The sequence below is a fragment of the Bubalus bubalis genome, chromosome 12, assembly GCF_019923935.1.
Source record: "Bubalus bubalis isolate 160015118507 breed Murrah chromosome 12, NDDB_SH_1, whole genome shotgun sequence".
Classification (NCBI taxonomy): Eukaryota; Metazoa; Chordata; class Mammalia; order Artiodactyla; family Bovidae; genus Bubalus; species Bubalus bubalis.
The window spans coordinates 3,053,813-3,076,588 of NC_059168.1; the positions used below are offsets into that span (position 1 = coordinate 3,053,813).

At 38.5% G+C, this 22,776-nt stretch overlaps 1 protein-coding gene across 2 annotated transcripts in view; it reads right to left on the bottom strand.

Annotated features, from left to right (window-relative positions):
- The window catches only part of TMEM131 (transmembrane protein 131), a 180,110-nt gene that overhangs the window by 26,759 nt on the left and 130,575 nt on the right, over positions 1 to 22,776 (bottom strand). For both annotated transcript variants that reach the window (XM_044925606.2, XM_025260667.3), the window contains exons 12-25: positions 19,493 to 19,601; positions 15,993 to 16,101; positions 15,017 to 15,170; positions 14,757 to 14,927; positions 13,656 to 13,766; positions 13,420 to 13,554; positions 10,311 to 10,415; positions 8,934 to 9,020; positions 7,175 to 7,327; positions 7,000 to 7,075; positions 6,726 to 6,843; positions 4,576 to 4,714; positions 4,352 to 4,461; positions 3,087 to 3,153 (exon numbers count right to left, since the gene is read on the bottom strand). In XM_044925606.2, the coding sequence (XP_044781541.2) occupies positions 3,087 to 3,153; positions 4,352 to 4,461; positions 4,576 to 4,714; positions 6,726 to 6,843; positions 7,000 to 7,075; positions 7,175 to 7,327; positions 8,934 to 9,020; positions 10,311 to 10,415; positions 13,420 to 13,554; positions 13,656 to 13,766; positions 14,757 to 14,927; positions 15,017 to 15,170; positions 15,993 to 16,101; positions 19,493 to 19,601 (1,644 nt within the window). The remainder of the gene's footprint in view (positions 1 to 3,086; positions 3,154 to 4,351; positions 4,462 to 4,575; positions 4,715 to 6,725; positions 6,844 to 6,999; positions 7,076 to 7,174; positions 7,328 to 8,933; positions 9,021 to 10,310; positions 10,416 to 13,419; positions 13,555 to 13,655; positions 13,767 to 14,756; positions 14,928 to 15,016; positions 15,171 to 15,992; positions 16,102 to 19,492; positions 19,602 to 22,776) is intronic.

Sequence of the window (22,776 nt, forward strand, 5' to 3'; positions counted from 1 at the left end):
TCCTCAAGGGGCTCCATTTCTATTTGAAAAATGACTGAGAGTCAATATATGACTATTCAGACTGGAGTATTTAGTAGACATTTCCACAAAAATGAAGTCCATCTGTTCCTTTAAGGAAAGCAACTGAAGCATTTGTCGCCAATGGTAAAATTCGACTGTTTGAGTATAATTTAGAATTTTGGCCTTGTGAACTTGAGAGCTTCCCAATAGTTAAAGAATTCCCTGATGAGATTCATGGTTACAGGGATGAACATGATTTTTTGGATACTGCAGAGTGAATTGTATCAACATTTGGAAGCTCTGCATATGTTAGTGACTAATATATTCCAAATGATCGGTGTATATAGTGTTATGATAGCTAAAAAGGCAATTAAGACATCCTTTCTGCAACTACATGAATGTGTTAGGTCAGATCAGATCTTTATCATATACTTCAACCAAAACAATACATCATAAGAGGCTGAATGCAGAAGCAGACATGAGAATCTATCTGTATATTAAGTCTGAGAGCCACTGAAGAGCTCTATAAAAATGTAAAACAATCTGTTCTTATTGCAAAACCGTTTTTAAAAACACATATCTATTTTTTCATTTTTATATTATCTGTCAAACAGAATGGGCTTATCATTATTTTAAATGAATTAAATCAGTATTTTAAGGATCTCAGTTTTCATTTCTAATATGGTCAATACTGACAGATATAACCCACACAAACAAAAAACCTCTCTGAAGTCCTTAATAATTTTTAAAAACTGAGATAAAGCAGAAATCCTAAATTATTTTTCAGACTGTAAAGGAATCCTGAGATCAAATAATTTTAGATCCACAGTTTTACAGCACCGTAGAGAACTGTGAGAGAATTTATTTGAAGCTGACCCGAAGACCTCCTCCAGAATTTCTTATTTAGAATAAATTTGTGGGATCTAGGGCATTCTTATTCATCTTCCTACCTCTTATAATACCTACATCTTATAGGTACCACCAAAGATTTGGTAAGATAAGAAAGGCAAATACTAGGTCATTTACTTCTTATCTGTATTTTCTCTATAAGCGAAGAGTGAATGGAATTTGTGGTTACTGAACTTTCTAGATATTATCATTTAGATATCTGGATAATACCTAGATATTTGGATAACCCTGAACTTATTATTTTTATGGCATTATTTTATGGTATCTTTATGGACAGAAACAAAGAAAATTTTTAAAATGATTCCAAGAGAATGGCATGGATTAGAATATGAGACTCTCTAAATTTTAGTCTAATGTTCTACCTATTACTCAGCAGAAAAAAAAAAAAATTGAAAATTACTTAGAAAAATAACTTTCTTATATAAGACTGACTTAAAAATAGATCTATAAAAAGTATTCCATTAAGGTCTGGCTAATATATGTTTTATAGATTAAAACATAAAATTATGGGAAAGAACACAAATACTTGAAAAACTATAAAACATGTGGCTGGAGAGTAGTTAGTGATTCCTAACCAGTAATGCCCATGCGTCACATAAGCCTGGGCAAGGGCTCCCGACTCTGGGGGAACTACATGTGAACTTGGCCCTGCCAGCCATCACAGGTATGAACTCGGCCAAGTTACTTCCTCTCCCTGAGCTCTGTTCTTCCACCACCAGCAGAACATGTGAAATACTTATCTCTCAGGGTGGCTAGTGATAGCCCAGCCAGGCTGTTGTAGTGATTATGTGAAATTACAACCGTGAATGCACCCGACATGGGGCTGACACATACGAGCTACTCAGGGAATGCTGAAAACCTTTCATTCTCGCCTGTGAGCCACAGACTGACTCATGCAGTCCACACTCCCCAAGGGCTTCCCATTCGCCAAGCGATTCATTTAAGGGCTTCCATGTTGGTTTGTTTCATCTGTTTAAAAACCCCTGTAATATCCGGATTATTAAGTTCACATTGCAACAGAGGCTCAAGTTTGGAAAGGTTGACACACTTGGTCGAGGTGACCAAGCTAGTAGGTACACAGGCATGATGACCCCAGGAGCCGACCTCCCTTGTTCCAAATGGGAAGCAGCCAAGTCACAGCTCCTTGACAGAATGGGACCTGTGCACTGCAAGAGCCCACAGCGAGGAGAGAAAGGAGGGGCAGACGACTGTTTCCATCAAAGTCATTCAGATGATGGAAGATTAACTAGATTCTCACTCTTATTCATTCAACACCTTTTGTTTTATAAATGTGAGAAAAACTAAGATAAATAGAAGACAAGTCCTCAAGGAGCCTATACCCAGATTTGGGAAACATGGCACCACACAAGAAAAACAAAAACCAAAGTTAACACGGGTGTAAATGAAGAGTCAGGGAAAATCAGAGGGCTGAACTGGTGGAGGGTCCACAGCCCGTGGGGCTGGTGTGCACAGGCTGTCTAAGGAGACGAGAAGAGCTGGGCAGGAGGAAGGGCCGGAGGCCAAGGGACTTGGGCCGATCTGCAGGTGGCGTTAGTTCCGAGTGCCAATTCCTGACTGACACAAGCAAGTTTTAAGTTCCTACATAATTGTGAGTGGGTTAGTGGCTGCTCAGCCTGGCCTGCGTGACAGACTATCTGGTCCTGGAACAAACCAGCGTGTGTATACACTCAGCAGTTCAAAAATATCTGTTGAGGGAAACCTGTAAGTGCTACTGTGCTAAGTATGAATACAGCCAGCCATGGGTCTGGCCTTCATGGAGTTTACAATTTTATTAGAAAGTTTCCAAAATAAAAATTTAAATGACCAAGCTCAATATTTTGAAAAGAAAATAAAAAGAAATAAATAAAAAGAAATCATGTATTAGTCTATACACCTCACTGGCATCCATCCTCTCAGAGGTTCTGGCAGCCATTATTATGGGCTTAACGTTTAATGCCCACAAATAGGACCTTCTACACAGCATGCCTCCTGTTGATCTAAATCCCACCCACTCCTCCTGGGCTTTATGCCTCTAAAAGAATTACTGGACTCTTCTGAACTTCTTCAGTAACCTGCCTTTCAGGCAGTTTAAGGATGGTCAATGTTTTTCTTCCACATCGCCATCGGTCATATCACAAAATTACTTCTTTGCAATCGTATGAAGTTTGAATACTTACAGTGTTTCTAAAGACTTGGAATTCTTGTGTTCTTAAATCAATCTTTGCCACCTTACTTAAGTTAAACCTGAAATTAAAAAACACACATAATTCTTTGTGAATAGCATCATAGTTAAAGTGGTTGCAGAGTAATTACCAAGGTTGTGTTTACCTTTCAGCAGATTTTGAGATCAATATTACCAGATTAATAGCCTTCGAAAAGCGGCTACAACTTACAGTTTATTCTTCACTTTTAAAACTAAAATATTTGAAAGGCTTCACCTGCTTCCTCTTTACACTGTTTTGGAAGGAGTTCTATATGATTTCTTCTTGTCTTAAAACTGGAAGCTTTTCCAGATGCTTAATATAACATCTCAGAGAAGGCAATGGCAACCCACTCCAGTACTCTTGCCTGGAAAATCCCATGGGTGGAGGAGCCTGGTAGGCTGCAGTCCGTGGGGTCGCTAAGAGTCAGGCAAGACTGAGAGACTTCACTTTCACTTTTCACTTTCATGCACTGGAGAAGGAAATGGCAACCCACTCCAGTATTCTTGCCTGGAGAATCCCAAGAACAGAGGAGCCTAGTGGGCTGCCATCTATGGGGTCGCACAATCGGACACGACTGTAGCGGCTTAGCAGCAGCAGCAGCAGCAATGTAATATCTGTTTCTCTCCCTAGAACTTTCTCTCAACTTTAATTATAGATGAAAGATTTCTCTAAGCAAATCTACTATTTATGAGCTGCAATAAAGCTCCAATACTTTGGCCACCCAATGCAAAGAGCCAACTCAATAGAAAAGACCTTGATGTTAGGAAAGATTGAGGGCAGGAGAAGGGGGAGACAGAGGATGAGATGGCTGGATGGCATCACCGACTCAATGGACTTGAGTTTGAGCAAACTCTGGTAGATAGTGAAGGACAGGGAAGCCTGATGTGCTGCTGTTCATGGGGTTGCAAAGAGTCAGACATGACTTAGTAACTGAACAACACCGACAACTTTCTACCAGACAAATGATTTGGAGGTAAATGCCAGTAAGACCCCAGAACACCTTCTATGGGATACATATAATCCAGAGCGCTGTGGCCACAAAGAAGTCAATCCTGTATAATCATTAATTTAAAAACATCCTGATATTTCTACTTTATAGACAATAATACACCTGTAGTCCATGGAGTCACAAAGAGTCAGAAAGACTTAGCGACTGAACAACAATGAAATTTTAAATGTGTAAAGTGATCATTCACTGTTCATATGGAAACATTTTGATGATCTGAAGCAATGCTTACCTTGATATTAACTTATCTACAAAGATGGAAGGGCTGGAATATAAAGCCAGGGGGATAAATTGAATATAAATGGGAACATCTGCAGGGTTTTCTAACATAATCTCTTCTTCCTTAAACAAAATAAAGAGGTGGTAAGTGAAAGATCTGCCCCATTAGAAGGAAGAGCAGATACTTCATCACACTATGATGCATTTCCAAAGGCCCATGGCACTCTGGATACTTACTGAAGAGCAGTTTGTATTAGTGAGGGGAAACCTCACGAACCGGGGGGAGCTGAGGAGGGATGGCCAGGAGAGCTCAGCAGAAACTTTTGACAGGATGTTTTTCTGAAGGTCTGTATTTACTTCAAACATAGCGCTCAACCTAGAAAACACAATTTTTAAGTCAATGTATCGAATGGAAATGCTTGAGTTTTCTCAATACAGGAAATTCTGTTAGGCGTGTGTTCTTGAGAAATTTTATTCTGGCCTTGAATAAACACAGGTTTACCTGCTCCTGACATCTTACTCTGTTTTCACAGACACATATGAAGAGGTCTCTATTTTGGCACAGAGAGCTAACTAGCACCAATCACCTGCCCTGTTTCCATACTGAATGGGTAAGTGACCAGCCAGGCATACACAGATGACAGAATGGAATGCAGATCCTAAAGATCCTGCATGTTTAGGGGAAAGATCTAGACACCAACAGCAGGTAAATATTTCAGCTGAACTAATGAGAAGGCAGCGCACTGCGTGGCGTATGGCTCCTTTCCCACTTGAGGAACAAACCACAAAATCTTACTATGCAATGAAGATGTCAGTTCAAACAATAATACATATGAGGGTTTTGTGCAGACATATATATGAAGCAATATTCAGGACCTCATCGGACTATTTCTCTACTTAGAAGTGTTTATAAACCAGCTGTTTAGAACTCAGAACACATTCCCTACGGAAACAGTATTACAGATGGGGCTAAACACTGAAGCCTATTTTATACCATAAGAGCACTGAATTATGATACCATAATATTTGTGAGAGTACCAGTTTTATAAGACTGGTAATGAATTTTCTGTGACATGCATGTTGACAAGGTAACACAAAGGTAGGAGCGGGGAGAATGCCGCATTCACTATGCAGCTGTGACCTGGTAGCTCAGGGCAGGCAGGGAGTCTGGGTCTTCAGTGGGGAACACTAGGCTCACAGAGAGGAAGGCAGGGGTTTCGGTGGGTGGGAGGTGAAGAGTGAGCCAAGGGCAGCACTACCAGTCATTTATTCATAATTGGGTGTTAAAATACAGAGGCGACCTGTACATTACAATGTCTATCGTGGAAACGGGAGTACAAAGGAGTGTCTGAATTAGTGTTCTCTTAGTGAGTTCATTAGAAGAAGTCTCTTTGTACTAATTTTAACCATTTAAAAGGTAAAATTTACCTCTCTTTTTGCCTTAAGAAAACCTTTCACAGCAGGTAGTTCAGATACACAGAAACCTGCAGATTTGACTGTTCAGGGCTTGAAAATACTATGTTAGAATAAACTGGAAGATTTTGATGATGCTGACAAATACATTTCAAATTAGCCAATGGGGAGAAGAACAGTGTTCATCAGTTTTCAAATCAAATTCTCTCTGGAAGTACACAGAAAAGTCAAATTTCTAAACTGCCACGTCTAAGTGTGTCTTTGCTTCCGAATCCAGGTACGGTGCTGATCTGTCAATGTGCACACTTTCCACCTGAGCCCTGTGCAGCCCTAGCTGGTTCAGCACTGGAAAGGGAGGAGGCAGTTCTTTCCACAAGGAGCAGAGACACTCCTCCTATGGTGAGATTCAAATTCTAAAGTGTTTCCTTGCCTTGAATGGAAGTCAGAGGCAGTTAGACCCTTTCTTACGCAAATGACTGTCTGATATGGAAGCTGAGCTTCCCTGGTGGCTCAGATGGTAAAGAATCCACCTGCATGCAGGAGACCCAGGATCAGTCCCTGGGTCTGGAAGATCCCCTGGAGAAGGGAATCGCTACCTACTCCAGTATTCTTGTTTAGAGAATCCCATGAACAGAAGAGCCTGGCAGGCTACAGTCCATGGGGTTGCAGAGTTGAACATGACTGATCCACTAAGCACAACACAGAACTCATCCTACGCAAGGACAACTTCATCGAGTTTCTGTGACTTTCCATCTAGAGCACGGGAAATAAGACAAAAATGGTAGCGTGTGTCCTTCTGAGAAATACACAATCACAATGGCCATTCAAGTTGCCTCATTATGGTTTTCTGAAGATTAGGCACATTTTCGGCACTATAGAGAAGTAAAATAACCAAATATAGGAATATCTTTAGAAAATCATGTTTCAAACTGGTAAAGGTAGCTCAAATACTTACATACAGCAAAACCACTTACTTGTGACCTGAGTTTTCCTTTATCCCCATCCATCCCTTGAATAGGCTTTGATGCAAATCCCAGTCGGTGTCCCAGGCATCTTCCTGCATGGCTATGCCAGGCTGGACTCTGGGTTCAGCTAAAACACAGGCACAAATGGTATGACATACTCTGTCCCTCAAATGATTTCTACAGTATCGAGATGTAGGGGTGGGCTTTAGAAGCAGCAGCCTATCATTAATGGGAGTACCTTGGGGAGGGAGTGAAGGCGTGAGAGAACAGTAAGATGACTTACATTTGGACAGAAAAGGCAAGCCGACATAGCAATGATCCCCGCACTGCAATCCAGGATCAAAGTAAATGTTTGCAATCTATAAAGGGGCACAGGAGAACCATGAATCCCCAATCCACGGAAGGTCACAATAACAAAGGACAAAAAGATGGAATCTGCAAATACAACGCGTTCAAACCTTTGATTTTTTCCCTGGCTCCAAGTCTTCCTTATTACCCCGCAATCGTTTGTAGTAAAAACGCACGTCTTCTGACAAAGATCGTATCTGTTGGATCTTTACCTTCTGTGAGAAGGAATTCATAATATTTAAACTCTGATGAACTATTTTCCCCTGAAGGAAGAAAACAAACAAATTCATTTGTAAATGGCTGGATTTTCTTCAGAACACACACTTTAGAACTCACAGACATATTTACAGAAGACCAAAGCTCAAAGGACCCTTAGAATGTTCAGAAGTTGATAAGCTTTAAATCTGTAATCAGAGCCCCTCCTCCAAATATATGTATTTTGTTGTTGTTTTTAAGGCCTGTTACAGAGAAATTAGCAAGACAAATCTTTGCAATCCTGTAAAAATGAATTAAAGTAAAAGTGCTCACATAACAAAGGTGCAGAACTAGCTTTGAATAAAGGAAAGAGTCACTATCAGTTTGTTAAGAAAGGTTTGTTTATACCAAGCCCAGGCTACCTTAAGAGTTTCCAAATTCAGGATGAAATAATTATGAAATCACTGAATTCTAAAAATCCAAAGCTAAACAAGAAACAAAAAAAAAAAGCAGATTTATTTTTCTCAGAAAAAGTATTTTATTAAAAAAAAAAATACTATCTGTGCCAAAGAGAAATTAGACTATCTTTTAAAAACATAGGTTATCTGGCATCGTATTAAAATGAAGCATACAGATTAAATCATTACATTACCCAATGACCGTGCTGATCAGCTATATGTCTCTTCCTGTGATAAGGTACCAATTTTATTTATTTTTTTTTTATAAAGAGATTTATTTATTTTTTTTGTTATGGAGCACATCATGTTCCCTGACCAGGGATCAAACGCACGCCCCTGCATTGGGAGTGTTGAGTCTTAACCACTGGACTGTCAGGGAAGTCCCAAGGTGCCAGATTAAAAAACTATATATATGATTGAAAGAATCATCAATAAGAATCATATTATGACCTTTTCCTTTTTTTTGTTGAATATAGAACCAGAATCTTATAGCCTGATTCCTAGACTTTTAAAGAAGTCTAAGATGCTCAGGGCTTCCCAGGTGGCACTAGTGGTAAAGAATCTGCTTGCCAATACAGGAGATGCAAGAGACTGATCCCCGGGTTGGGAAGATTCACTGGAGGAGGAAATGGCAACCCACTCCAGTATTCTTGCCTGGAGAATCTCTTGGACAGAGGAGCCTGAGCACCTAAAATGATCATACCCACTGGTCTAAAATTTGGTATGAAAAGACTAAGAAATTAAGAGAATGCATAGTAAAAAGAGTTCAATGATGGTGAAAAGTGAAAGTTGCTGGGTCGTATCTGACTCTCTGTGACCCCACGGACTACACAGCCAATGGTATATAGCTATATAGTATTCCAGGTCAGAATACTGGAGTGGGTAGCCTTTCCCTTCTCCAGGGGATCTTCCCAACCCAGGGACTGAACCCAGGTCTCCCACACTGCAGGTGGATTCTTTACCAGCTGAGCCACCAGGGAAGCCCAAGAATACTGGAGTGCATAGCCTATCCCTTCTCCAGTGGATCTTCCTGACCCAGGATCGAACCAGGGTCTCCTGCATTTGCAGTCGGATTCTTTACCAACTGAGCTATCAGGGAATGTTGGTGAGATTAAATCTAATTCTTATTAAATACAGTCTAAACAGAGTAAAACGCAGTAGAAAGAAAAATAATTGTTAGAAAAATAATAAGAAGTCTACAAATTAACTGTCTTACTGGAAAGGAAGGTGGAAGAACCATGTGCTTTGGGAAGCAAGTCAGAGAACCCACTGCGATCACAGCCTTCACAGGAATTGTCAGGATCTGTGGAGGGAAGAAGCAAACCGCAGAGAAACAGGTGTGTAAGTCCTAGACGGACCTGACAGTTGTTGCGCTATTTTAGGAGATTTAAAACAACCAATCTTGGGACTTACATGAGCAATAACCAACTGGTAAGCAAAATTAAAATCACGCACGGATACTGTTTAATCTATCCATGTACTGTACAAAATGCACTGAGACACACTTCCATGTACTTCTCAGTGGTTCACTGAAAACAAGGTAAACAAGACCAAACATGGGGAAGGAATGAAGAACAGATTTTTCATAATATAGGTGATTTTGCAGATTATTAATTTAAAAAGCAAAGTCCAATTATACTCTTAAAACAATGCATGAAAAATCCAGCATTTTTAAAAGCTACATAGCTCTCTACTTTTTTGTACGTAGCAATAAATTAATGTCAACCTGATTTTTAAAAAAACGAGCTGAATATTCCAGGTTTTAAATCTCAACTCACACTCTATTTGCAACTCACAAGGACACTTTGCTAAGGAAATGTACTTATTTCTATCAAAAGTGATAAATGTAGATTCCTCGCTTTTGGAGATAATTAATTTGATATACTCCCAACATATCATTTATTACTAAAAGATCAATTTTGTTTATTCTGAATGAGTTTGCTTTCATGGGTGGCAGGGGTTGTATGTGCTGAAAACAGGTAGGAGAACAAAAGTAGCTTGCTGACTTCAGCAGTGCTCAACTTCCCAAGAGCTTTACAAGAACACATAAAAATATTTAGACTTGGCAGAAACACATCCCTTCAAAATCTCATTGAATGCAACATGTCAACCCCACATAAAGTCTTTAAAAAGGTTCACTGATTTTCATTTGGTTCCTGACTTAGAATGACTCATGTAAACATAATTGTGAGAACTCAAATTAAGATGTGATTTCCTGATTGTATTTTCCTTTTTGGCAATGTTACACAGCAGGATATTTATGACCGCAGAAAGAGAGAGATCTAACCTCAAGAATTTCAGCCAGGGTCCATGTAATGCTACAGCCATTTGTAAGCCATTCTAACAGCAAATCTACAAGTGCCAAATGCATTTTCCTAAAGTGGCTTTTAGTCAAGAGATTCAGGTTTTATCAGAAAACTATGAGCTAATAAAAACCATTATTTTGTAAACTATTCTCAGAAGCTTAAGTTTTTAAAAGTATCAAAGTGGTAAACTGTAAATTTTTGAATAAACTTAGCTATAAAAACAAAAAAAGGACTGAATTTTTCAGAAAGACCCCACTGACCTGAATCCCTGTAAATAAAGTCCTTACCTCATAGTCTGTCGTGATCTGTATAGCCCCATCATGAATTCCTTCCAGTTTTTTTGCAGTAAGTTTGACTCTGAACACTGCGAAGTATCCTGAAGCTAGAATTACCTGTATGGAGTAGAAATTGCATCCTTCGTTAGCCTTGCTAATTGAAGTTTTCTATTAAAATGGAAAAGAAAGCTACAAAAACCCTTCAGTTTTAAATCAGTGTTAACTCATATAGGTTAGGAATTCAAAATCCTAACAAGCTAACATAGAATTAACATATCATCATGTACAAATAACTCAAAATAAATAACACCCATCTCTGGATGTTTATCTATTATACTTATTCCATGGGCTACTGAGAATACTGGTTCCCCAAGGAACAGCTGAATTCTCAGCTGCTAAGTTGGGGAGGGGTGTGGGCCTCATCCCCCAGTCATATACCTGCATGGTCAAAGGGAGCGCAGGCTACAGCAGACGGATGCAGCCTTCCCCTACCCTTCAGAAGCCACGTCAGGGCACAAGTACACACAAAGCTGGTTCTGCTTCCAGTTCTGAATTTAACTTTGGCGTGTTAATACCCATGTCTTCAGATCAACTGAGACTGGGTCACACGAAAACATCAAAAAATCAAGGAAAGAAGGAAAAGTTAAGCAAAGCAATTTTGAAAGAAAGCAGAACGCAGAACATGGATCTTACTTATTTTCTCAAGCTATCCTGCTGATATTTCTGGTGCTTAATCTTTTCAATCGAGAAACTTCCAAAAAAACATGAAATTCATTTTGTTAAGTTGTACTTTAGTCAGTAGTAGTTATACTTTACCTAGAATTTACATTTACCTCAAAACAACAAATGCGGGTGTACCAAACATATCCACTTCCCCCCTTTAGAAGCATTTCTATGTTGGTTTTATGCAATCCTAATGTTTTCATCATGACTGTGACCACCCCAATCAAAGCATGTGTCTGAAGAGCATGGAGAGTTGTTGACAGTGTGTGTTTCATAAGGAACAGGACGCTCATTTAATTCATATGTTTGGCTTTCTGGAAAATAGCTGGACAACAGTTGAAAGTTTACAACTTAAACTTTACAAATTACAAACTTAAAAAAAAAAAAATCCACATTTTGCAGAGTTGTTATTTTGAAGCTGGCAACTCACTACAACTTCCTATTTTAAGTAAGGAAGGGTTCATAAAAATGATCTCATCTTTCTATCCCTTGGTTCTTATATTTATGTAGTTTCTTTTTAAGTTCTTATCTTGTACTGGGGTACAGCCCATTATCAATGCTGTGATAGTTTTAGGTGCACAGAGAAGGGGCTCAGCCATGCACATACATGTATCCATTCTCCCCAAACTCCCCTCCCATCCAGGCTGCCACAAAACAGTGAGCAGAGTTCCCTGTGCTGTACAGAAGGCCCTTGCTGGTTATCCACTTTAAATATGGCAGTGTGTACATGCCCATCTCTTATATTTATATAGTTTTATATAAAAGTGAATTCTAAAACCCCAAAGTTTCCAGCAGGTTTCATGTTACTGAGTGGACCCCTCAAACACTTTAAATAACACTAAGTAAGGGTTAACATGTGCTATTGTAGGAGGAAATGATCCAGAGTTCTAAGATTATTAATTTATAATGTATTATGAAAAACAGTATAATTCAACCATCTCAGATTAGATCTACATACAATTTTACTTTAACTTCGTTGTTGAAATGAACATATTAATAGCTGGTCTCATTATTATCCTTTTTCAGCATTCTACTTGTATTAAAAATAAAATCTCAGCTGGAGTGACAAATATTACTTGTCATAGGCATATTCTTTTTTGTTTTAAAAGGAGACTTTATTTATGAGTCAAATTTAAAACATTATAAATTATTAAAATGCAAATACCCAACACCCATGTATCCATCACAATATCTGATTATGAAGCTTGAATGCCACACAGCTGCAATTAGAATACACATTATCCAGTACTGTTTCCCACTTTTACATAAATCCTTTTTCAAATTTTTTACATACAATCCTACTTACAGCTTATCTGCTTTAATATGCAACCATAAAATCACAACTTTATACATTTGGTTGTGGTTATCTGGAATTATTAATACTGCTATCACAAACATCTGCATTCTCACCGCTTCTGGCTCTTTAAATGACTTCCACAGGAAGAAGTCCCAGGAGTGGTATACATTGCCAAATTATTCTCTAAAAAACCTGATTTGGGGAATCTTTCTCATACAAAATGTTTAAATATGTTTTTATGGCCTATGGCATTCCATGGAAAGGTCTTTGTCAACAATCTCTGTGCATAAGGACATCTGCTTTTCCTTCTGTAAAACTGCCATGAGAAGTTCTATCCTAACCTTCAGAGGAGGTTATATTCTGCTCCTTCCAAGTCGCACAGATGATTCTACTAACTCTGCTCTGAGTAAGTTTAAACTCTGAAATCGCTTTTCAGCAGTGGTGAGGGCCTAGACTGATATATTCACTTGCTCTTGTCTCATGTACTTTTATGACCAACTGTACGTAAGACAGAGTAAAAGCGTATGGGGAGAGCCACACAGAGATCAAACAAATGATGTCTGTCTCACTGATACTGTCTTCCAGTCAATACAGAGAACTGAACAGAAGTATTACTGCAGAACTGAAAACAACTTCTGCTAATGTGCAGGGTTCTTCCTTTTCCTAGTGAATTCAATGAACAGAGTTAGTTTAGCACCCATGGACATTTCTCCTGTAATTGGTACCTGTGCTATATCTTAACTCCTTTGAGTCTCAAGTGCTCTCATCATGAAAGGAGTGAGTTTAAGTAGATTACCTATAAGGTCCTTTCCACATCAAATAGCCAATGCTGTTATGAATCTCATAATATTTTGAGGAGGGGCCTCCCTGGTCATCCAGTGGCTAAGACTCTGTGCTCCCAATGCAGGGGGGCCTGGGTTTGATCCCTGGTCAGGGAACTAGATCCCACTTGCCACAACTAAGAGTTCACATGCTGCAACTAAGACCCAGCACAGTCAAATAAATAAATTAATATTAAAAATAATATCACGAGGAATAGTCTTCTATTTGTGATTTAGACACACATCTAAGTTTAAGGAAACAATAGAAAAGTTTACTTACTGATGACTGGTCTGACAGGGAGGATTTTTCAAACTCGGGAAGGCTTGAGATGATTGTAGTTCTATTGCCTCTTTCAGTGGCTACGAGTTCTATTGATAAACCATCGCCTATAATATGCCAGCTTTTTATAGCCAACTTAAAAGAGAAAGATATGGAAGCAATTATTGCAGCACTGTAACTGCAGCATAAAATCTCTAAATGTGATTTAGAATAACAACAAATTTTTCTTTTCCTACCTCAATTGGATTGCTGTTTATAATGGCAAATAAAATATTACTTGCTTCTGTTGCACTCAGTATACCAAAATCTATGAAACGTTCTTCTATTTTGGGGGGTAATACAAAGTACTGGAAAGACAGAAAAGAACTAGATTAGATGTAAAGTTACACTTATGTAACAGTAACACTTCAAGAAAAAGTAACTATATTAAGGTACACTAAGGTTCCTACATTTTATGTAAATATACACATACATAATACATAATTAAGAACTTTGTATAATGGAAGTATTTTGAGTACTAGGTGAGATTAAGTGGAGCCCTGGAGATTTAGGCAAAAAGTCCCCAGTCTCAGCAGACTTCACGCATTCATGAAAGCAGCTACCAGCCAGTCATCATTTAAGCAGAAGAAATGCAGGAGTGTCAGTGGTATGATACCGCAGGTCCCTTTGGTTCTAAAGTTCTTACTGATGCTAGGTTTTTGGAGGACCACACTTCTATCTTTTTGCTTTCTTTTCATCTTTTGCATCTATCAGGTTTCTTTCTTTCCCAAACTTCTTTCATGGATTACCCTAAGGACAGCTTTGCTTGGGGTTCCCCCCCTCCCCCGGGCCCGGCTTATTTTCTGTATTAGAAAGACTTCTGTTTCCTTTCCTGCCGTTATTTAGATGACTATTCCATCTGTGTCTTTCTACCCGATTCCCTGTTTCTTATCTGATTCTTCTCTTCAGTCTTGTGTTTTCAGTTTTGGTCACCTCTTTCCTACATAATTCCCTTTTCACTTGCCCTGTAGTATTTTTTAATTTTTTTTGCTTATTATGTTTCTTCTGCTTAGTTTGTTTTTAGCTTGCCCATGACTGTAACCATTTAAAAGCAAAATCAAGAGGAGTGGACCTGATCTAAACAGAGGTGTAGCTAGAGAAGTCAACTGTGTCATGAGGAGATACGGCTGCTGGGAGGGTGAACATCTTGGAAGCACAGACTAGGGAGGAATTAGAACAACTTGTTAAGTACAAAAACAGCAAAATTTAAGTGTCTGCAACACAACTACTTAATAGTAGCTGAAAACAACAAAGATGTGGAGGGAGTTTAAATTTTAAAAGGTAGGTAACATACTTACATCTAAAAAGCCTGTATATACCCGTACAGGTAAGTGAAACTTAGAGGCATTGGTAATAAGTAAAATATTGTTATCTATGTGCATGGACGATGTGGATGGCATAAAAAATAGAGTAAAAATGTAGCCTGATCCATTTGGTAGAATTAAGACTGGTTTGCTGAAGTTGTGAACCTAGGGGATGATGGGAGAGAAAAAACCGTGTCAGTACCGTTTGCTTGACAGACTGGTAAAATCAAAAGTATGAGGGGTCAGAAACATACTTTAAACATTGTTTTGGCTTCTTCTGGTAGCAACACATCATGAATGAGGATCGCAAAGCTGAAAGTGTTAGTAAGGTAAATTGGCCTTTCCACAGGATCAGCAGGACTGTCTCGAATGTGAAATAATGTTGCAGCGTGATCAAATCCCAAATAACTATTTGAAAAAAACAAAAACAAATCATTTTTATTTTCACATGTTAATTTATAATGCAAGTTCTTTAGCGGTGTGTAATAATTTACGTTTAGCAGTAAGGACTGTTGTTAGAGAATTAAGACTATAAATATTTTAGTGATTGACCATATGATTTAAAAGAAAATTTATTATAGTGTAATAAAAAGAACTATTTGCTACCACATTATATGCAACCAAACAATGAACATCAAGAATGTACTAACAAAAAAAGTTTTAAGCTATTTAAAAAAAAAAAAACATGTTTATGATTCAGTTGCAACCAGCTTTGTTAAAACAAGTCCCTACTAAGCTGGACATGAAACTATTACTGGTTAAAGTAGAAAATGAACTACATATATTATTACCTATTTGTAAAAAGCTATAATTTTAGAACAGTGTTTAATGGGTTTATAAAGGAATAAAAATGATTTTGTTTCAAGTGACAATATACTTTAATAAACAAGGTATAGTCATCTGCATGTTACAAAAATAATTACAGAAACGAAATGCTTCAAATGATTTAAAAATCACAGATTCACTTTTCTATTGCATTATGGAATCATTAGGATTTCATTTAAGCCCAAATCATATCATCCCATTTACTTCTTTCTTCTAAAAGTAAAAAAAAATAAAAAATGAATGAAATACAGAAGATTTTTCTCCTTTATGGCTGAAGTTTTTTTAATACTAATTCCATGGAGTTTATGTGAATTTGCCTACTACCTCTGCTAAAGTCAGAGAGTAGGAAAACAGAACTTACTGATTAGTAAAAAGTTACAAAGTTTATTTAAAACAGAAACTCACCCATCTAAAACCTCTGCTTGATATGGTATTTCAAGTTTAGAATAACTCTTTTCCTTTGCTTTCACAGTTATTTTCCCAGAAAACTGAGATGGTTTTTTTGCCTTTGATGCTGAAAGGAAGCACAGAAGATAATCTGCCACGTTCTGCTACCAATGAGTTTACACAGAGGAGGATGAGGGTGACTCTGCGTGGACGGATAGAAATCTTAAAAAGACAGTGAGCTTTCAAACTGGCACACAGAATACAGTGGCAACACTTTAAGTCAAACATCACATTTTCCATTCAAAAATGCAAAGATATTTCAATTTTTCTGGAATGGGATAAATAGGTAAGGAACTAGCAAGTGAACACCATTCAGGAGGGAAAACGCTATAATCTGAGCAATTTCTCTATCACCATAAGCTCTGGCTTTACGTACAACAGGGATTCTCAACCTCGGTGCTGTGAACATTTCAGGCCAGGTAAAGACTGCTGGCGGGGTGGGGGTGCGGCGGTGGTGGGGTGGCTGTCCTGTCACCGTGGAATGCTGGGCAGTGCTGTCAAAACAGCTTCTGTCTGCCAGACATCAGCTGCTTTACCCAAAAGTGTCTGCAGATGTTGCCAAATGTCCCCAAATTGAGAACTGCTGGTTCATAGCTGATTAAGAAATAACATTCCTTGTGTGGTCAGAATCTTGCTATAAATACCGATAAAGTAGCCTGGTGCAAGAAATGCCAAGAGTTATGAGACATACACTCTCCCTGCCATCATACTGTTCTCACAGATGAAGTTAAAACCTTTAAATTTTGGATCACTTGTGATTTTCCTTCTGGAATTACAGAAATACTCAGTTGGATCCAATCTGGGTACCCATTAGATGTTCCTTTCAAAGCAAATAAAGAACCTGTTTATGTTTATCTCCTTTAAAGTACTTCAGGAACACTTCCACTTATGAGAGGAATTTTATATGTAGGGTCTGCAAATGTGTGTTATCCAACTTTAGCATAAAAAAGGAACAAAATAATGGTATGACATCTAGTACGTGGCTGTGTACAGGCAGTGTGAATTCAGACTTTTACACCTCCCATAAAGCCCCATTTCTTTCTGCTTACTGTACAGCCATTTCTGGATGCTTTTTTTTTTTTTGCTATTTATTCTGACATAAGGCCTGGTGGCTGCCGTCTATGGGGTAGCACAGAGTCGAACACGACTGGAGCGACTTAGCAGCAGCAGCAAGGCTGATAACAAGGGCCATAATTTAGGCATTTCATAGTACCTTATCATGGAGAAGGCAATGGCACCCCACTCCAGTACTCTGGCCTGGAAAATCCCATGGACGGAGGAGCCTGGTGGGCTGCAGTCCATGGGGTCGCTAAGAGTCGGACACGACTGAGCGACTTCACTTTCACTTTTCCCTTTGATGCATTGGAGAAGGGAATGGCAACCCACTTCAGTGTTCTTGCCTGGAGAGTCCCAGGGACAGGGGAGCCTGGTGGGCCGCCATCTATGGGGTCGCACAGAGTTGGACACGACTGAAGCGACTTAGCAGCAGCAGCCCCTTATCAAGTTATATTTTAGCAAATGAAGTGGTTAAAGTGTCAAGAAAATTCAGTTAAAAATCATAAGGAATCATGACTTTATGAGACAAATGATTACATGGTAAGTCAACACTGCAGAGTGAATATTCGTGGCACGTTCTGAAATTTTTATGTTTTTTATTTTTATAATTAATTAATTTGGCTGTACTGTGGGGCTTGCAGAATATTAGCTTCCCAACCAAGACTGAACCAGGGCTATGGCAGTGAAAGTGCTGAATCCTAACCACTGGACCGCCAGGGAATTCCCCCTGAACATTTTCAAAGTTAAGTAAAAAGTGCATTTCTTGATTGATGATTTTCACAGGAATCTCAATATTGAGATTTGTATTGTAATCTAGGGGTGGTGGTGGGGAAGGAGGGAGCAAGTGTGAAGTGGAGGGATTTTTCCATGATGATGAAAACCACTTTCAAACATGAGGGGGAGGAGAAGTGGAGGAAACCTCTCCTCTCCCACCTTCACCTTGAGCTTCTTGAAAATGGGCCCTTGCAGAATAAATCTGGCAGTTTTTATAATAAATAAAAAGCACTTTTAAGAAATGTAGCACTTTCTTTAAAAGATGCCTTCTCTTGTCTTTGTGCTAAATTTTACATAATTTCTTTAAGAAACACTTCTTTTAGACTCTGTGATCTCAGAAGAACCACCACTCCTGACATTCACTTATGAGTGGGAGCAGTCACCAGGCTGTCAGCACAGGCGCCGGAGAAGGGCGAGGGGCCCCACACAGCACAGCTGCACTGCCCTAGTGTGTGCCCCGGCCTTCTTGGACTTATCAGATCTGTCTGTCCTTAGGGTCAGAAACTCTTTCTCAGTAAGGGAAGGCAATGTACTTGCTGATACTGACACTAATAACTGGCGGTCATGGCTGGTGTCAGAAGACCACTCATCACACATTTGGAAATATCTGTGCCATCAAGCCTTCAATACGGATTATTTTTTGACAGCTGGTTTATGAAAGTGCGCCATGTGTATAATCTCAATTTCTTCAGGCGTTTTCCCTGAGCTCGTGGGATGAATGCTGTGTTGGCAGCCAAGTGTGCAGCTGCTCCAGGCCTTCCATGTGAGAGGAGTGAGCACAGACACCTCAGAGACACTGGGCCCCACTCAGGGGGGTCCGCAGTGGCCAAACATTCTCTCCTGACGAGGAGCTTAGCTATAAAATGTGGATTATGAGCAAAGATGGCTTTATCATGAGGCCAAAGCTCAAGCTTCAAGGCTCCTCACTTGGATAGGCCATTATGAGAAAAGCCCCATTTGGAGTTTCAGCTTTCATTAAATTTAATCACACATTTAGACAGCCATTAAGTTACTACTCAAAACATTTTATGATAGCAAATGCAGTACACATCTTCTAATTAAGCAGGCAAAACTGAATAAAAACATGCTATTAAAACAAGCTAAAGTCTGAGTTAACATTTCAAAAGTCAAAATACACAATATACATGCTTGAAATAACTGTTATTTAACTTGACAATTCTACATTAAAGGCTGTCATTTTAGTTTAGATAGGACTGCCTGCCTTGTTTATAAAAGCCAAAATATGGAAATGTTACAGAAAACTTTACTTCTGCTCTAAAATTCAAATGTGCTTCTGAAATTCAAGTATGTATCAATTACAAAAATTAATGACTTCATAATTAAGACAAAGCTTAATAGATACATATAGGAAAGAGCCTAGATTAAAAAAAATTTAATTGCAATCCTAATGTATTTGCTAATACTAATTCAGGTTTATGAAATTATAATATTTACTTTCAAGAAACAATCAAATAAGAGTTCATGATGGTTTACAAGAAAAACCAATCTGACTAGTATTATAAAATCTAACTGTAAAATGGTCTGGGTTTTTATATTAAGATGTCAACACAGATGTCATCTAAGTTATCAAAATAAGACCACTCTATTAGAAAAAGTTGAATACTTACCATCAAAACTAATACTTGCTACCTTCGTATATTTACTTTCTGAAGCTTTTAATGTAATTGGTTTAAAGTGTACAGTGATAGCATCATTTTGTGGTGTAGGTCGAACACTCTGCAAAGAGAAAAATTTACACTGCATTATTTTAGTCTAGTGGTCCAGTTTATACTGAAAAGTGTACTGGAAAAGTGAAGCAGAATCAAAATCTGAAAAGTTTAAGTGGTCGCTTTAAATGGAGTAGGCTAAATGATAAAATCTCAATTTCATTAGACAGTCTTTATGAAATAAAATGATGACCAGAAGGAAAAATGTGTGATAGATAAGTGAGTATTAAAAAATCCAAAGTCAAACTAGGACAATGAGTATAAATACATAATAAAGAAAAAAGGCATTTCTTTTTAAAATGAATGTCTAATTCACATAAAAGAAAAGAGGACCTTCAGGGTTTACAACAGGGGCTGAGGGGCTGAATGGTGAAGTGGATGGCAGGAATGTGCAACCTAAAACAGGTCAGAATGCTTTCAACTTAAAAGAGTTGAATTTAAGAGAGTTTGAATTTTCTATTCAAAAAGCTAAGCTTCCCAGGTGGCTCAGTGGTAAAGAATCTGCTTGCCAATGCACGAGATGCAAGAGACACAGGTTCAATCCCTGGGTCAGAAAGATTCCCTGTGGTTTGCAAAAGAGTTGGAGATGACTTAGTGACTAAGCAACAAACGTGCCTAAAGAGAAAGAAGGACAGTCCTTTGAAGGCACAAGAAGCATCTCAGGAGAGTGAGAAGAACGCTGTCGCTTGCACCATGTTCAAAAAACGCTGTCGCTTGCACCATGTTCAATCACAGGAAACAAAGTTGCTTACCTACAGAGATAACAGATACTGCTTCTTAGTTCCAGTCAGCCCCTCCCATTGCTGGTCAGTGACTCAGCTGTCAGGGTGTCTTTACTGGGCCTCGGATGATGGTCCTCAGGAGGGCCCTGTGGTTTTCTGTGCTGGAAATCTTAATTGCCTTAGCTCTTGGCTGCAGGCTCTCCCAGCATTTTATTTCTATCTTTCTTCTTCTTTGAGAACTCTTACTTTGCTTCTGAATCACTAATGGGGGGATGGGGGTGCTGACAGGTTCATATCAATATATTTGTTATCAATAATTCTGCTGTTATTAGCAGTCATTTAAAGTATGAATCTTTTCCTTCCTTGAAGGGTATGCATGTGTATATGTATTGATATGTATTTTTAACAGTAAAACAAAGCAGCCTGACTATAAGATAACTGGAGAAAGTTCATTTGGTTTCGTCATACTATGCTACTATATTTTTTCTGAAGGAAAGGAAAGCAGTACAGAAACCCAGAGTGATGAGTTTACAACAAAAGAATTTTAACTATTTAACCTGCAGTGTAAATTTCTGTAAGCTGCAATTTACTCTGGGCCATGTTTCTTCCTGTAAAATCGTAGGGGACTGGATTAGGTTATTTTCTAAGTTTCCATCAGGGGCTTCCCTGGTGGTTCAGTGGTAAAGAATCCACTTGCCAATGCAGATGTAGGTTCAATTCCTGGGTCAGGAATATACCCTGGAGAAGAAAATGACAACCCACTCCAGTGTCTTGCCTGAGAAATCCATGCCTGGCTAGAGTCCAAGGGGTAGCAAAAGAGCTGGACATGACTCAGCAACTAAACAACAACAAAGTTTTCATCTATCTAAAAAATGTGATTCTATTAATTTTGCTGTTTTTCTTAGAATTAGTCGTATTTATCCTGAGGGCTTCCCTGGTGGCTCAGACGGTAAAAGCATCTGCCTGCAATGCGGGAGACCTGGGTTCGATTCCTGGGTCAGGAAGATCCCCTGGAGAAGGAAATGGCAATCCATTCCAGCACTCCTGCCTGGAAAATCCCACAGACGGAGGAGCCTGATAGGCTACAAGTCCATGGGGTCGCAAAGAGTCGGACACAACTGAGCGACTTCACTTTCACTTTCTTTTCATCCTGAGGTCAGGATTTATTTTGAGAAATGATCACGTAAAGTTTTGCAGTTTACAGAGGACACGTTCGGTCCCTAATTCTTTCACTTGCTCTGTTGACTGTGATACAGCAGCAATGGAACCTTGACCATTTTCAAACACGCTTAAAGACTGCAAGCTGCAGTTCATCAGTAATAAGCACGAGCCTATGCCAGAAACAGCTAAGCAATGGTATTTCTTATCACATAGTCATTGTTAAGTAGTAAGAACTTAGTTGATGATAAAAAATGCTTTTCTTATATGAAACACACTTTAAGACTTTCCTTACCAGAGGAAAAGTTTATATCCGTATTATTAATACTACCTTAAAATAATAGTCATATTATTTTACCAATAGTGTATTACTAATAGTAATATTATTTACACTAATAGTAAAATAATATTCAATTGACTCACGTTTTGTACAAATGGTCTGAAGTGTTCACTTACTACCATTCAAAGAAAAAAACACCCCAATCAGTTAAAAACCCGTTTTTCAAGGAAACAAAAACAAAGCAAAACAAACGAAAGACTTAAACAGCTGGCTCATTCTGGTGGCTTTAAATGAAAAGTAATAAATAATCAGAAACTTGTAATAAGCATATTTATACTAACAATATATTTCAGCATCAGTCACTAACTGTTGTTTACTTAAAGATAATTGAGAAGTGGAAAAAATGTGGCAAGATTCCCAGGAAAGGCAGCTTGCGCAGGCTCTAAATATAGTTCCAGTCTTTCTCACGACATTCATACCCAATTATGCTCAGTAACTCTCAAGTGAGACACCAGGCCCAGGACATTCTGAAACGACTCAACTGCTTTAAGCAAGCAAAAATAAATAAATAACTTTCTGGTATACAGCGATTGTATTGTTAATAGTAGGTGCACAGATTTTCTAAGGCTCACGTCAAGTTTGCACAGGTAAAATTTAAGAACATCTGTGATTTCTTATTAATTAGCAAGGAAACGTCATACAAAGGTGTTTTAAGACATCTCAAGCAAACTTACTCCATTATTTATACAGCATTAATGTTTTATAAATGACTTCAGGCTCTACTACAAAGCCACAGTTATCAAGACAGTATGGTACTGGCACAAAGACAGAAATATGGATCAATGGAACAAAATAGAAAGCCCAGAGATAAATCCACGCACATATGGACACCTTATCTTTGACAAAGGAGGCAAGAATATACAATGGAGAAAAGACAATCTCTTTAACAAGTGGTGCTGGGAAATCTGGTCAACCACTTGTAAAAGAATGAAACTAGAACACTTTCTAACACCATACACAAAAAT